This window comes from Brachionichthys hirsutus, unplaced genomic scaffold (assembly GCF_040956055.1).
Source record: "Brachionichthys hirsutus isolate HB-005 unplaced genomic scaffold, CSIRO-AGI_Bhir_v1 contig_918, whole genome shotgun sequence".
NCBI classification, from domain to species: domain Eukaryota; kingdom Metazoa; phylum Chordata; class Actinopteri; order Lophiiformes; family Brachionichthyidae; genus Brachionichthys; species Brachionichthys hirsutus.
The window spans coordinates 4,287-20,632 of record NW_027180762.1 but is presented as its reverse complement, the minus strand read 5'-3'; the positions used below and the strand labels follow the sequence as shown (position 1 = coordinate 20,632).

General features: G+C 43.9%; 3 protein-coding genes across 4 annotated transcripts; 1 reads left to right on the top strand and 2 right to left on the bottom strand.

The window, feature by feature from the left end:
- Nucleotides 1-1,326: 1,326 nt before the first annotated feature.
- On the bottom strand, nt 1,327-2,229 carry LOC137916659 (TLR adapter interacting with SLC15A4 on the lysosome-like). The gene has a single exon (XM_068759630.1). The coding sequence runs from the start codon at nt 2,227-2,229 to the stop codon at nt 1,327-1,329; it is 903 nt and encodes a 300-aa protein (XP_068615731.1).
- Nucleotides 2,230-4,309: 2,080 nt separating this feature from the next.
- On the top strand, nt 4,310-6,929 carry LOC137916660 (uncharacterized protein C13orf42-like). Its single transcript, XM_068759631.1, has 3 exons — nt 4,310-4,702; nt 5,233-5,377; nt 6,691-6,929. Exons 1-3 carry the CDS (start codon nt 4,310-4,312, stop codon nt 6,927-6,929), a joined length of 777 nt encoding a protein of 258 aa, XP_068615732.1.
- Nucleotides 6,930-7,067: 138 nt separating this feature from the next.
- On the bottom strand, nt 7,068-11,005 carry LOC137916658 (ribonuclease H2 subunit B-like). 2 transcript variants are annotated; one of them, XM_068759628.1, is made up of 11 exons: nt 10,864-11,005; nt 10,572-10,640; nt 9,433-9,540; nt 9,140-9,216; nt 8,895-9,000; nt 8,759-8,823; nt 8,536-8,641; nt 7,761-7,842; nt 7,644-7,689; nt 7,448-7,525; nt 7,068-7,216 (listed from the first exon to the last, which is right to left on the bottom strand). In XM_068759628.1, exons 1-11 carry the CDS (start codon nt 10,925-10,927, stop codon nt 7,106-7,108), a joined length of 912 nt encoding a protein of 303 aa, XP_068615729.1. In that variant the 5' UTR covers nt 10,928-11,005; the 3' UTR covers nt 7,068-7,105. The 2 variants fall into 2 exon arrangements, with proteins under 2 accessions (XP_068615729.1, XP_068615730.1); XM_068759629.1 differs by having other exon boundaries at nt 7,203-7,245.
- Nucleotides 11,006-16,346: the final 5,341 nt, after the last annotated feature.

Here is a 16,346-nt window from a genome sequence, read left to right as displayed (position 1 = left end):
GAACAGTGCGAAGCCCTTCTGCTGTTCCCATTTGTCCCAGAGCGTCATTTTCCCAGAGTAAATCATGCAGTGCAAATGACCTTATCTTAAACCTGGTGTGTTGTTTACACACCAGACAAACTGGAATCACAAACACGGTGCAACACTTTGTGTTGGCGCTGGCCGCCTGTGTGTTACAACCCAGTCGGTGTGACATCATAGATGAGCAGCGCGCTGCAGATGAGAGGAAGCGTTAGCTGGATGGATAGAGGTTGAGTGCAGAAGGGGCGGCAGGGAGGAAGAGGAGGAGGAGGCTGCATGTTAGTCAGAGGTTAATAAGTCAGGTGATAATGCTTCCCCCTTGTGACTCTTTAGCAGTAGAGCATGAAGGGAAACATTTTGGTGTATTAAAAGGATTTCCTTTAAACATTAATTCCAACATTCTGCATTATCTATTTAAGTGTTTTGAGCTTACTGCTATGCTCAGACATATTGCATGACCATCAGTCGTCTGACAAACTCATCAATAGTCCGAGCATCAGATTGACTAAAGAGCCACCAAAGATGTTTTTGGTTCAAAACACTAAAAGCACCTAAAATATTTAGAAGGCATCCAATCGTTTGACCTCTTTGACAATTTCTGGCACTATTGATATGCAAAGGTTCCACATGTCTAACTGCGGCGCACGCGTTTCTGGTTGTCGGTTTGAACTTCATGCGGATTCCGACGGGTGTTATCTATAAACAGCGAAAAATATGAATGTAAAAAAGACTTTACACGCAGGCCTCATCGGTTCATGTTCATTCAATGTCAAACTACCAAGTGAAGGGCAAACAGGGATGGGGAAAGTGGGTTGGAAATTGATTTCACTTCATCTGAATTGATTTATTGATTGAATTCATCGGGATGTCGTGACCACAGACAAACATTAACGTAAGGAGAATAACTGATTGTCAGACCTACAACATGCTCATGGATATTCAACTGTCCAAGAAGTAGGAACATGATTGTGCTGATGATGTATTTCAGTTAGAAATCAAGGCCAAAAGGAAACGATCAGTTTCAATTCTCACTTCCTGTCTTTACTCCTGTTTAGAAATTGAAAACTGTACTCCAACAGCAGACTGCATGCACATATTTCAGTGGTATGAATAGATCTTATAATTCAGAGGTATATAATTCGCCTATTGATTACTTAGCATCACTATCAGCCTCTCAATAGTTCAAAAAACATGGAATAAATCGAATGCAGTTTTTGAGTTTCATCTTATTTGTGGTGATTAAAAAAACTGAACTGACAGGGAAAACTGGAGGAGTAAGTTCTTTGACACTGAGGTCACTGGTCTTTATTCCCTGGAAGCTGCTCCCTCGCTTGAGATCTGTAGAAAGGGTGTGCTGATCTCACTTGACTGGCTGTCGCCAGCCACCCGCAGGAAGCAGCTGAGAACCATGTCCTTGGCCAGCCCAGCCTCCAGATTACCTTCCCGACTCAGCTGCAACGTGATCTGGTCTAAGCTGGTCAGTACCAGCTCTGAGCCCAACAAAGGGTAAATGGGGCCCAGGTTCGAGTCCCGTTCTCTGGACATTTTATCCATCATGTATTGCTGATACAAGTCCATGAGTTTCTGCTCCAGATAGTGATTTAGAAGAGAATTGGAGAACGGACCTTCGCGATCATGAAACAAAAAGCTGCGATCACGATTGCTCCCCTGTCTCCACCGATGTGAGCCTCCCCTCTGCGGGTGCTGAAGACCGCCGTGACTCATCTGTCCCGGGGGAGAATCCTCCACGGCTGGAAGGACGTCACAGGACTGGAGGAAGGGGCCAGCAGCCTGGGCATCCTTGCAGAGCCGGAGCTCGCCATCGTTGGCTGAGAGGGGCAACACCTGGTCACCCCCGATATGGAGGTCACTGTAGTTTTGGCAGATGCTCTGACAGGAGGAGGGAACCAAGAAAGGGGCATCGCTAACTGAGCACGCATGAGCTGGTATCTCTATCTCTGAAGAGATTTGTCTGCCTGGCGGGGCTCTGTGCAGATCCGTGGGTAGCAACGGAGGATCCAGCGACGCCGCTGAAGCCTCCCCGTCGCCTGCACAACCAGCCTGCTCGGAATAATCGCGATGAGCAAGTGGAGAATGTCTGGTGGGGCCTGGAATGAGAGTAGCAGCTGTTCTCGGCAGCCCATAAGCGTTCAGGAGCGTCGTCTGAGGAGGCCGAGGATCCAGCTCCTCCAATTCGCCATAGATCATCCTGAACAATCTGCCTTCACAAAGCATGGCTGCAGCAACGAGGTGAGCTGAGTCATGAAAGCACACAGGTAACTTAATGCCTTTTACGCTGTGCAAACATTAGACCTTTAAATGCATGCTAATATTCATTAGGCGAAGTAGCTACCAAAATAAATGTCATTCAGTATTTATTTATTTGGAATAACCATCCCACAACAAAACAAAACAGCTCATCCTATAAACGTCAATGACTGACTTGATATTTTCTAATAATGCATGAATGATCCATCCATAAAAGCAGTTTCAACTGATTCTATCGTGATTCTAAAGATGATATATTTTAAGCTGTTTAAAAGTTACTTCATCTATTTTATCTAGACAACATAAAGCTAAATCATATTTCTCTGACGTATCATCCTACCTCGATCAGTGTCTCTCAGCTCTCAGCCTGTATCACGGTAAAACCCTGCTTGGTCCAGCTGAGCCAACCCGTCTGCTGTGCCTCACCAGAGCATTCACATGTGGGTTGTTTCATACTCGCCCCTACAGGAAGTGGCAGTGTAAGACATCTCTTTCTTCCTGTTTCAGCAGACACAATAGTGCAGCTGTGTCCGTGCCCACTCACCGTGTGTCAAACGTCTTATTTCTACAGAACTGTTCCTGATAAGAGAAACGAAAAAGCAGATGCGGTGAAAAGACACCTCAAAAGTTTACCTTCTTTAAAATAGAAACAGGTGCATGATTGAAGCTGAATTCAGAAGGGGACTATCTCACACACACACACACACACACAATCTTATTTTGGTTAGTATAAAATTAACTACAATTATGGTGTTAAAAGCACATGTCAGCTGAAAGATTCCAACCCACAGCTCCACGGAGAGACCAGACACGTTGGGATCGAGGGGTTTTCTTGGAGTCTGGGTTTTTAATGTCATCAACATTTTTGGAAACGGAACCCAAATGATGCTACTTCCTGTTTTTGTTCTCTGGTAGGTCACGCCACACCGTCAGAGTCACTCCTGTTACCTGTGACCCCCCCACCCAAGCAGAAGTGAGTCTTTGCGTTGACATACCCAGCCATAAGTCATCACTTCCTACCTGACTCTCGTCTGGATGTCTATTCACTGAGACGTCCATGAACTCCTCCTGATTTGAGCTTTTTCTTTTCATCGATCTTTGCTTTTCTCCTCTGTCCACCTCCTGTAGAAACGTCTCTTGCATCCATGGCTCGTTTTAGTCAAGACTTTAGACTTCCTCCGACTGTGACATCAAAAACCTCGACAGCAGCAGCGCCTGAAAGATAAGAGAAAATTATGTATTATTAAAGAGGCGAGGAAACCTAGAAGTAACTCAAAATGAAATGTGCAGATTGTCCATAGAGGAATTTATTATTTTGATCTTTACGTATACCTAGAAAACAGTCTTGAGTTATCGTCAAAAGTCTGGATCACCACGACGGCACATTATTAAATTCAAGATAGCTTCGCATCTGGTCCGGATCTGGATCCAGCTGCGCATCTGACGGGGGATATTAATGCCAACTTGTTGTTTTTAATGGTCTATTATTTTTCGCGGTCTTGATAAAATGTTGAAAATCTTGCAATGCTGAAGAAAGTGGAAAAAAAAACAATCCAGATTCTGCATCCGGATCCCGCCCCCTCAAAATGTAATGAACTCGTTGGCCCATGTTCCGCTAAATATAATATGATCAAACAAATAGATCTCATAACTCCCCCCAACTCTTGTTTCCCAGCCCCGGCGAGGTGGATTCTGACTATTGTCCTTCTCATTGCGTCATGAAACCTAACCCAGGCAGTAAAGGTACCACACGCGTAAAGTTACCGACCCGTTGCTACAGCAGTGTTGCTGAGCAACATCCGATAGCAGGTAGAGATGTTGGGCAAGAGGCTCGGCTCTACTCTGAGGCACGACTGGACATTTCAGCACCCCGGACAGCGACTGGTCACGGTTCACGTTTCTGTCGGTTCCTCTTGGTGATTACTGGTTGGACCTAAAGAGCTGGATATGGCCGGATGGTTCTCAAACACCAAGGAATACGCGAGAACGTCTGTGACCCTGAAAGACTCAGTGTAGAGGAATGTTCAGGAAGATTAACAACGCCTTCCGACCCAACCGTCACGGACACGGAGGGGGGGATGGCGGCGGCGGGCTCCGGTCCGAACGGGACTACCACAACGCCTGCACCGTCCGGCTGGTCCGCAGCACCTCCATGCTGGTGGTGGGAGGAAGAAGTCCGGAAGCCGTGGGCTCGAGTTTAAAACGCAGTAAAAGTACAGTGAGCATCGAGTCTACCTTGTACTACTATCAGCGACAAGAGGACAGGATATGGCTCTACTCTCAGAGTCAGAACTGTCTGGAGTACCTGGAGGCCCTTGTGGCTCTGAGACGGCAATACACAAAGAGTGTGAGGGAGGCCACCGTGTCCTCCAAGAAGAAGCCTGCACCGTCCCCACCGAAAAGGGGAGAACCGGTAAGACACCAGGCCGCTTCAGTGCGGGCACCTGCCCCTGCATTGATCTGCTGTGCTGCACTAAAATGTCTCATTCCGCTTTTACCAACCTCCTGTATTTGCCTATGGATTCAGTTTGTTGATCATAATGGCCAAATTTAATGTCAACGCAACAGGCTTGGCCAAAATACGAGTTCTGAGTTGCTTCTTCTTTTTTTGTTTGCATCATCCCTGACAAGCTACTAAATACACCTTTCTCCGGTGTGCATGTATTTGCACTGCTTTCAAGACACTGACACCCTATATATCTGTGTGAATCTACAATTATGATTGAGGTAGGGTCACAACACAGGGTTAAACCTACGTGGAGGTCTGGAAAGCCTCAGCGGTCGTAGCGGTGCTTTATATATTGTGCATATTTCATGCAGACTTTCAAGCTATCAGCCATGCCTCCCTGTGTAGCAACACCTCTGTGGTAAAATTACATCATCTACCCCAGAAAATACCCAGGAAATGTAAAAGAAAATCTCCAATTGTTTTTTAAATTCCAGATATCGGGAGTCAAGTCTTCTGCCCCTGCAGTCCTGGATGAGGAGGACACGTTACAGTTCTTTGATGAGGTCATCGCCAGCTGTGACAGCCAGCCGCTACACAAGCCTTACACAGACGATGGACACGCAGATGTGGACTTTATAGGTCAGTCTGAAATCCTTTTCCTCAGTTCGAAGCATCCTGTGATTAATGTGCAATAAACATCACCTTCACAGGGTCGAATTCCAAAACTGTCCTTCTCACCTTGTCGTCTTTGAAGGGAAAAACGTGTTTGATAAGTCGAGGTCCGTAACCATGGTGGCAAATGGTGATGAAGATTTAAGTTTTATAAAAAAAAGAAAGAAATCAGGAATCTGCCTCTTTATTTGGATCTATACTCAAAACATTCAGTTGTTTTCATGTCCTCTGTTCATGTCTGTTCATGGTAACTATCAAATACTTTATGCATACTTTCAATGAAAGAAAAGAAGAAAGAAAATGTCATGCAAATGTAACAGTAAAAATGTAACAGCTTTTTTTCTCATTACCTGTCCAACCTACTGACAAAGATTTATAAAAATATGTCCCGTAAATTATGTCAAATAGAGCTAACAAAAAATAAACCAACAAATATCAGGGTGAAATCATACCTTTTTGGGGGGGGTAAACATAAATGCCTGCTGATGAAGAATCTGCCTGCATCAATGATAAATAATCAGCCATTGATCGAGTACGCTACATAAATCTGTGGTGCTTGGTATTTGAATTTAACACAGATTAACTTAAGTCTTCTCCAGATTCCTACATCCTGTACTTTATACAAAACTCCCATGCTGCTGCCATGCAGGTGATTCCTATTTACCTGTTGAGACCTGTTCTCGGTGGGTGTCGCCTCCACCCAAATCTCTTGACCCTTTCCTATCTTTTTGTGTGTTATAATTTTTTTACAGGAGTGATAACCTCCCTGCTTCATCCAGCTCCATTAGCTGAATCCATTCAAGCTTTGTTTCAGATGTATTTTACTTTTGAGTTTTATTAATTTATTATTGCAGCTTTAACATAGGATTATTTCAAATATATCTTATGCTGCTAAATATATGGCTACAGATACGTTAGTGTGTTGAACAGCAGTTTGCAGCATTAAAGGCCGGCCAGTAAAATAAAGCTGCACCAGTTAATCAGATTTAAAGTTTTGCACTATCTGTATTTATAGTGCAATACTTCTAATTTTCCTTCTGATTACACTCAGCTACATTTTCAATTGTGGTAGGAGTCGTTTTGCTAACATTACATCACAGCTTGGCTTGGTCAGAAACGCTCAGGTGTCACTTATATTAATGAGGCTCCTTTTGTCCGCACGTTCCCACGGGACTCATCCAGGCATCAAGTTTGCATCTTTTACCCCTACAAGTCCGAACTGCTTATTTCAAAATAGAAATACACTCTGATCCAGTGCATCGTCTTCCTTTCTCTCCCAGTGGCCTCCAGCTCAGCTGAGCATGACCTCCACTCCAACTGGGTCCTACGTGTTCCTCGAGATGAGTCCAGGCACAAAGCGATTCCAGAATGTGCCAATGAAAGAGCCCCGAAGAAGAAGGGCCAGGGTGGGTCAACGAGCAGCCGCCTGAGGCTGCAGAGGAACCCGATCCATCTGCCCAAAGCGGTGGAGAGCGCGTTCCAGACGCTGCGCTTCAAGCCCAAACTAAAAAAGAAGTGAAGCTTGATGGACGTTAGAAACCAGAAATTTTTTTTAAAAAAGTTTAGCATTAGAAAGAACCATTCAAAATGGCTCGTCATCACCTTCTCTTGTCTTATTCGCACCATTTAAAAAGAAAATGAAGGCATCAGACACATTTTCTTTTCTTTATTAGAATACAAGGAACTGTACGACGTTTACTTCTTCTCTGCTTTGACCTTGGGGCAGAAGAAGGAGGACATCGTCTTCATGCCAGTCTTGTCTACCTTGGCCAGACTTTTCTGAGCAGCGGTCATCTTCTTGGGCGGCTGGAAGTTCAAAGAAAAATGAAAATAAACTTTGCGCAGAGATAGCTGGGAGTTAAATTAAAACCTCAAGAATAAGCATGAATAGAGGTTCTGACCCAAACTAAGATCAAAGAGAGCAAAAGAGAAGACATAATCCATACTAATCCATACTTTGATCCATACTCATCAAAGTCATAGAGTCCTCTCAGAATTCTTTGGTCAATTAAAGCATACCGCGGTGGAAATACTCACTTTCCGTACAAAGCCTGCGCTGTTGAATTTGGTGTAGTCCTCTCCAGCCTCCACCGGCGTGTCTGAAAGTTTCCGTTTCTGCAGACAAGGAAGGATGAAAACCACCAAAACCAGAAACACACACCAAGAATTAAAAATACATAAAGGGCTATTAATATGAGCTTCTGTAAAATGTACTGAATAAAGGAGGCTTTACCTTAGAAGGAGGTTCGGCCTCCTTTGGGCTTGTGAGCTCTGGTAACCTGGAGCAGAATAAGAGGAATGTTCAATCTGAATCACAGGAGACTGATCTTAGCCAGAAGTCTGCACCTACTGCAAGTGTTTGAGGAGGGCTTTGCTCAGGTCTTCACTGATGTACTCTGATATCAGGCCATGGGCGTAGCGCAGGAAGTCCTCTGCACCACAGAGGTAAGAGAATAGCAGTGCTAGGAATTAGCAGCATCCTCCTGCTTCATGCTTAATATTGTTTGATGTTGGGGAAACGTTTTCTCAGACAGAAAATACGCTCCATTGCTGCCATCTACTGGTCAACGTCCTAACTGCTGCAATAAAAGACGAGCGAACGCCTCAAGATTCGGGACAGGTAGTGATTTTACAATAAAATTATTGGGTCCGACTTTTGTTTTTTTGTGATAAAAACGTTTTACCCTTATTTTCGCCTGTGTCTGGAGGTAATGTTGTATTATATTCAGACTGTGGCAGTAATACAGCTACAGGCCGATATAAACGCGATCCCGACTGGGGAAAAATGATGGAATCACCAGTCTGATGGGACATTCATTCAAATGTTTAATTTAATAGAAAAAGATAAAATCACATACATGCAACAAAAACAGTGCTCGATAAAAATGCCAAACTTCTTAACAATATTTAAAAAGAAAAGAAAAAATGATGTAATTTGTAGATCTAGATTTTCATCTACATCAGTTAACACCGCAAGATTTTGTACGATGACATGAGTGTGTGCGTGCGTGTGTGTGTGTGTGTAGCTGAACACACGCTCATCCCGGCTCCAGATGTCCTTTACAGAGTCGAGGACATGGGACTCGTCTCAAGAAGAGAAGTGACCCGAAGACAAAGCGACTCACCCTCATGCCAGTCTGACTCTGACTTCACTTTCACAAACGTTGTGGATTTGACTCCCTCTCCCACAGAAATGTTGCTCTTCTTGAGCACAAGCACGGTCCTCTCCACCTACAACATGAACAGGTAAACCAAACTAAGAAACTCTACTTTGTGGAAGTAAATGTCCCATTTCCTCGTCAGCACATTCGTATTGCACAGGATATGTTTGAGTATCACATAAAATACCTTTTTCTTCAACCAATTCATCGTCTTCTCTTGACTGTATCGGTGGAACTTCTGCTTTTCTACCTCTGAATGATAGAAATGGCATTTAATGCAATGATCTGACTCTACTGATCTTATCTTAAGAAATAAAATTGACCTTTTTCTTCTGCAACATTGTGCAAAGAAGGTGCGCATTTTAAAAGCCTTGAGCAGGACGGGAATTCCTCATCTGTAACGACTTGATCCACAGGCTGGAACGTCCCCTGAGCAGCCAATGACAAACGTAAGTATTAAGTTAGTGTAGTTGTGATCAAGTCATTATCACACAGGAGCCTGCCAAAATGAGCATGAAAACGTGGCCAGGACAAGAGTAGAGAGATTACATGTGTTTCTGATTCTTACGTCTTTGCCAGCTTTAATCAAATATGGCAAAAGGAGATAGAGCGGATCCATCGGCGTTACGAAGAGGAGCCTCCCATCTGTTAAAAGACGACCAGAAACGCTTCATCAGCACAAAACGCATCATTTAAAAAGATTAAAATGAAGCCTTTGTGTAAAAAGCATCTCTGAATGCATAATAACATATCATCAGGTTTATCATGAACAAAGATTGTACAGATACACATCAGTACAAATACTGGAATGGCAATTTGAGGTAATTAGAGGTAGCTGGTTTCATGAGGAACGGGAGCTACCTCTCTGTACAGTCTGCCCGATGAACCAAGAGTGGAAATCCTCTTCAAATGCTTTGACCTCAAACAGCCGCGCATCCCCACCACTCAGCAAATACAGAGACGCTGCATCTGCAAGATGAAGGACAAACTGCCACTTTCACCCACACGTCTCACACGTCTCCACATGTAGCTCTCGGGAGAAGGAACGAAACTGCTGCAAATGCAAATAAAATATAAACTCCGGCTCATTTTGAGTCCAATCTGAGAAAACCTTCTCAACTCTTCATTTATACGTCTTGTAATAATTCACAACATTGAAAGTAGTAAATGTGAAAACACATTTTTAGAAGGAAAAACTTTGATGCCTTTATTTATTTGATGCCCTTGTTAAACCAAACCATCCTTATAAAAAGGCACAAATATTGGTGCTGAGGATCAATAACAGAATGCAACGGCCTAGAATCCGGTTCGACATATCTACCTAATGCACCTCAGAAACGTCCCCCCCGCCCGGCCGCCGCTACAGCAGCAGTGACCGCTTGCACCTGTAACAGGTCTGTAACAGTAAGAAATTGTCCAAGGCAGCCCGACGTCCTACGCGGGTGCCGTGCTGACAGAAAGCCATCAGCAGGATCATGTGTGGTTAGTTCTGCTCTGGGATGCACCCTTAAAACCCTCACTAGTGAGTGGAACGCCCTGCAGACAATGTGCCAGTCCATGAGGAGGAAGATTACTGCTGTAATCACTACTGATAAGAGGATGCACTAATTACTAATTGAGAAAAAAAAAGTTGCTTGTGCTTCTGGTGTTGTTTTGTCTTTGTTCCCCTAACTGGTGAAATAAGATCATCGTCACTCTCGGTTTAATATCTGGAACTCCCCACCAGCCTGAAGAAGCCTCTCGAGCGTTTCCTGCAAGTCCAGGTGACTTTATTCAGCCCGGAGATCTACCACGACCTGGATGACCGAGAAGCTCCACAGACGAGCATGATCCAGATAAACAGCGGTGATATTGGTGCCATTATGGTTTCTACATTGGTGTTTGGGGGAAAAAGAGCTAATTTCAGACAAAAAAAAAAAATGAAAATGTATATCTTTAATATCGTGACGATTCATTTTTTTTGTTCCAAGCTCTGGATAAAAGTATAAATAAAGTTAGACCTGTAGCTGGATTCCGTAGTCTCGTAAAAACTGGGTCAGTGTCGGGCTTCTGTGCGTCGATGGCAGCTTCTGTGAACACCAAAGCAAACGAGGTCAATGCTAACTAAGGGTGCAGGAATATAGCGTTAACGTGAAGCTAGCTAAAGACAATCACAATGTTATCTTTCTACGTTAGAGTTAGGAGAGATGCAGCATGCAAGCATCAGAGCTAATATAAATAGTGAGCTATCCCCCCCCCAGCTCTAATATGTCTGTGTTGTAATTCAGTGAGTGTTTTCTGTGTTTAGCCTACCTGCGGCAATAACAACCCAACTGTCACTTTGTGCTTTAGGCGTTCTCTTCTTTTTAGTGGCCATCTTTATTTTGCAGATAGTAGCCTGTTGTTGTTGTTGTTGTTGTTGTTGTTTTTAATAGAAATGCCTGGGCCTACTGATCCAAGTGTACGACATGAGCTCAGAAAAGGCGCCTCTCTGTGACAACTTCCTGCATTTGTGAAAGGGGGATAAAAACAAGACAAATGTTGTTCGTTTTCTGCCTCATTTTCTCGATGTTTTTCACATAACCGATTCCAAAGAATAAATTCACTGAGAGAAATATCCTCGCGTCGAAAGAAGGGCAAAAGGAAACGATAAAGACGCAGCGTAGACCTTTAATTTAATCGTCTCCCCCTTTCATTAATGCAGTGGAATATTCCAGCGGTGACGTCATATTCACGCGCAGTTCTTTCATACAGGCACGAGAGGTCGCTCGGTAACTTCGATGGTGAATTACAAAGCGTTGCCCCACACACTACTCCTCACAGTCACTTTAAAAGGTCCTAAATGTATTTGCACTCAGGTCGAGGCCGTTTGGTGACTATTTGTCCTTTGTCACTCACGCACGCAGCTGATGGGGAGGGGGGGGGGGGGGGTCTGTCTTTTAAGACGTCATCTCTTTGACACACGCACGCGCACACTGATATGTTTGCAGCTGATATGTTCTCAGCTGTTGATTCCCCTCTCTCAGTCTCTCCTACAGACACCAATAACACGCAGCTCATAAACACGTTTTTAATTAGCGTGTTTTGGTATAATGAGGAAAGGAGGGATTTGTATGCAGGGCGACTGAGCTTTTAAGCATCACCATGCATGTCCCAGCAGGGCGCCGAGCGAAGCCAGAGTCGTTTGTTTGTTGTTTGCACGTTTAAATTTTCTGTTTGAGTTTTTGCATCATTTTATTTTCTGTTTTTGTCATTTAGAAATCATTCTACCTTACAGTTGAGGTCCTACGTACGAGCAACACATGACCTAAACCCTGAACGCTGTCTCAACTCTTCCTTTAAATCTGTTAGATTTATGTTGCTGTAGTCTGTGGGCGAGATATTGTGTGTGAATTACTTGTTTTATGGGTCCCGGGAGTATCATACACAACAAGCCTGTGCAGCTAAACAGAGTATTTTATGAAAGCTTTCTTTCTATTTGGGCTGCTGGAGGGAATGTCTGTGTTTCTGTCTGCCATGGAGAACAACAGTGGCCTTTCTGATACGCTGGACCACAGCGGACCACAGAAAACCCCTGAGAGCCGAGTCCTCTGTCACCAGGGTGGGTGCAGAGGAGAACAAAGTGGTTCTAAATTTAGGCCCTGTTGTGGCTTCATCGGCCTACACACCGAGACCCCGCTAACCTCGCCCAATCCCAAATTCTCATTGATAATAAATCAAACAGAGAATATTTAAACAAACGTTTTAAAATCATGTCTGAACTCTCTATGTCCGACTCGAGTAGTTCCTGCTCTGCCACTTAATCCACTTTTGAGTTTGCTCTTTGAGCCAGGAGGCTTGCAGACGGTCGGCCACACTCTGAAGAGCACACTGAGAAGCCAATAGTCCCATCTAACTCATTTGTGGTGGTCAAATGCAACTGATCACACCCGCCATGTGTTTGTACATCACCTATGGGGATGCACATTTTGGAAAAACAACTTTGAGGCTCTCAATCAGCAAATCTTCCGCATTTATACATTTGAAAAGTGCTGAATTTAAGAGCTTGAATATTCACCAAAGTGTATTTTTAGCTGTGGTGGCTGCCCAAGAGAAGCAGGTGGCAAACAGAGAGGCAACATACTGTAGGTTATTATCCCTCAGCGCTGAAAGGAGGTAATGTACACACCGACTCACATCCTTAATAGACACACACACACACACACACACATGCAGACACTAAAACAGATGTGGAGAGAATTCCCCTTGGCAGCAGAAGCCTTTGAGTCATCATTTGGGATTCCCTTCCTCTCACTTCCAAATATGGGTGGGATTGTGAGCGAGCAAGACGCAGAATGTGGAAGGCAGCGTGGAACCCCCCCCCCCCCCTGTGATGTCAGAGCCTCACTCTGACTGGAAATCCACCAGAAGGAATGTCAGGAATGCGACACTGAAAGTCTGTTCTCTCATGCGTGTTTGTAATATCTGAATAACGGCACACATGCCTCACGTACACCCCCCCCCCCCAACGCTAAGCACAAAGTTCCTCGCCATCCCCTCGGTGGGGAGCCGGTACTTTCCGTAAAGTCCCCCCCCCCCCGGCCCCCGCCCTGATGACTCCCTATTCCCAGCATCAGTTGCTTTGTGTCAGGCCTCTGGGTGAATGCAGTATTTCCCCTCTTCCTGAGGGCAGAGGGTTGCGTGTTGGCTTAAACATGAAGCGATGCGTTGTGTGGAGTCAATAATCTTTAAAGGGAGGAGAACCGCTTTTTTTTTACCTGGCCTGGCGGAGTCGTGCTGAAACCTACCTCTCCCATCTCGCTGATTAAAGCCTCACGGAAATCTGCCTTGAACTATTTGTGTCAGATTTCTGCCCTCAGAGTCATCACACTGTTAAAGAATGTGGAAAAAAACAAAAAACCAGACAGCACTCAGACAGAGCAGACCCCCCACCAAAGCAGCCCCCCCCCCCCCCCATGATGTCATTCAGACAACGGCAGTCTGACCTTCATGTGTGACTCCTCGTCCCTGTAAGCCCACTCCTACGATCTGGAATCACATTATTCTTTTTGTAGGCAATCTTCTTCAGTGACTCTGTAACAAGGTAACGATAGACAGACGCCTCATTAAATCAGCACATTGTCAGCTACACTTTCATTTACTGAATTTAATATTTGTCGTCTCACAGCGGTGAATCTTTCATAAGTCCTATAATATGAACTTTCTGGATATTCAGACCTTGTCATTTGTTATATAGTAGATCTTACGTGGTGTCACTGTGGATTTTTTTGTCCAAATATCAGTGGCATTATTCATCACGTCAAATAATCTTGTAATTGTCCTTTCCCACGATGATTAAAATCCTTTCCAAATATAAATCTTTATTATTTGGGTAAAAACATGGCCTCCTTCTGGATATCAAAATTCAGAAACCACCAAACCTGAATGGTTTCCTCTTTGAGGATGTTGCCCCCCCTCATGCATACTGTACATACATCCATGCATTTTCACAGCAAGGCATCGGGGTTGCCTGCAACATGTCAAAGTGGCAAAACACTGTGTCAAAAAGGTGGATTTTGCAAAACTCAAGAGAAGAAGATTCTGACTCCGACCATTTGTCTGGATCCTCGCCAATATGTCATGGGTTTTTCCCAGTCATGCGCTCAACCATCCCACAAACATTCGTGATGTCTGTGAGGTTGTTTTTGTGTGCTCCAGCTGAAAGATGAACAGATAAATAATCTGAACCACATTTTCCCTGAATTTGATTGCGCATTTTACCCAACAAATTTAAAACTGGTCAAAATCATCTTTACGTTTTTGTTTTTGTTGCTGTTATTATTCCCATTAATGTTGCTGTTGCAACAATTAAGACGCCAGTTTTTGCCCGTTGGTATGAATGCGAGCCAAAATTCATGCTTGTCATTTATGACAAAGTGTTTGTGAAAGCAGGTTTACAAGGTTTTAATAGTAAATTAAATTAAATTGTATTAAGTTATGATCATTGTACTACAGCTTTTGTACGTGTCCAGTAAAGTAAAGCATATATCTTAAGTCCAAATAACAGTCCCTTTAAATTGAATGAATCTTTAATCCACATTCCAACATGAGATTTACACCATCAAAATGTATATTTTATGTAATTTATATTATTTATTAAGATTTATTTCAGAATTTGATGAATACTCACAGTCATAAATGGGTCCGATATGAACTATCATGAAAAAAGTCTTCTGGATCTGATCCAGAATGGGGTCAGGAAAAAATATTGCATTTTAACATTTAAAACCCAATTCATGGATTAAAAAATCAGTTGAAAATACACATCAACTCTGATTCAATTTGACTTTTCATGGTTGGTGTATAATGATACTAAGAACAATTCAGAACCTTTTGATGACGATCCAGATCACCGTGTGGACAGTGTAAATCCAATTAGGACGGGAATGAGCTGCTTGGAGGAGGTCTGCGCCCTCTGAGTGCTTTTGTAGTTTATACTTTTATTAATCACGGAGGCAGGAATGTAATTATTAAGCTCATATGACGACTGCCTGAGCGAGGCTCTTCCTGTAGGGGGCTGGTGATGAGTCATCGGCGTGATTCGTCTCACCTGCCCTTTCCCCAGAGGCTTTCCCGTGATCCACATTTCCTCTCTTCCCTCACTCTACGCTGTCCCAGTGAATAGATGTCCCACAATAGACCGTCCCCAGTCCTAATTATTGTTTACTCGGATTGATCTCTCTGTCCCTGTATGCCTTTTCTCCCTCCATGTCTGACTCGCTCTCAGGCTACCAGAGATGATGTGGTAATTACATCTGCCGACTACTGGTCTGCCGCAGACGGCTCCACGAGTCTCTCTGCTTAGGGAGAAATTAAAGACGTGCTCAGCACATGTCCAGAGCTGTAATTACTCTGTGCATGAAATTTGTTTATTTGATTCTTTTTTTTAGATTTCAGAGCGCTGGGTCATGGCAGAAGATTTTCTCCTAAACCCCTGGTGGAGAGTTATGAGAGTGTGTAAGGGTAGTGGCTGCTCTTCTGCATTTATTGTTCCAGAGTTTGTGTGTGTGTGTTTGACTTTTGTCAAAGCGATTCAATGGAGGTCTGTCGGGTATCTCGTTAGATTGTCTCCGGTGCGCCCCCCGTTGGAGGTCTTCCAGGCATGTTCAACTGGAAGGAGAACTCGGGATAGACTAGCTGGAGGGACTAAATGTCTCCTCTGGCCTGGGAGCGCCTCAGAATCCCCAGGAGGACCTGGAAAGTATGGCTGGGCATCTGGAACATATTGGCTAGCCGATGGATGGATGGACGGATGTACGGATGCTCAAAATACCTTGCCCTTTTTGTAGAACAGTAAATGTGCTAACTCCGATCCCAGTAACTCCATAGCAACGGTTCCCTCTGGCAGCGAGTCGCTGAAACTCTTGGACAAAGTCGTGTTTCCCACTGCTTCTTCTTCTCCTTCACTGACAGCAGTTTCACTTTGAAGGGATCCAATTTCAGACAAACAATTGTCAAGGGGATCCAGTGCTGCCGATGGGCGCTCTGTTTCACGCCCAGATTCATGAGCTGCGCAATTAGACGACGAGATCAACAACTGAGGCCATTAAAAGATTATCTGGATCTTTCACAGGCACATTGTGATAATTTAGGACCAAAGTCATTTCGCTCCTTCCATATAAATCTACAAAGTGGAGGGTGACAGGGAATAAAATCCATTTTTGAGTTTATTGAATACATGCATATCTAACTTGCAGTATATGTTTGCCATTTATATCCCCTCTATAATTCATGATAACCACTCAAGGTATAAATTT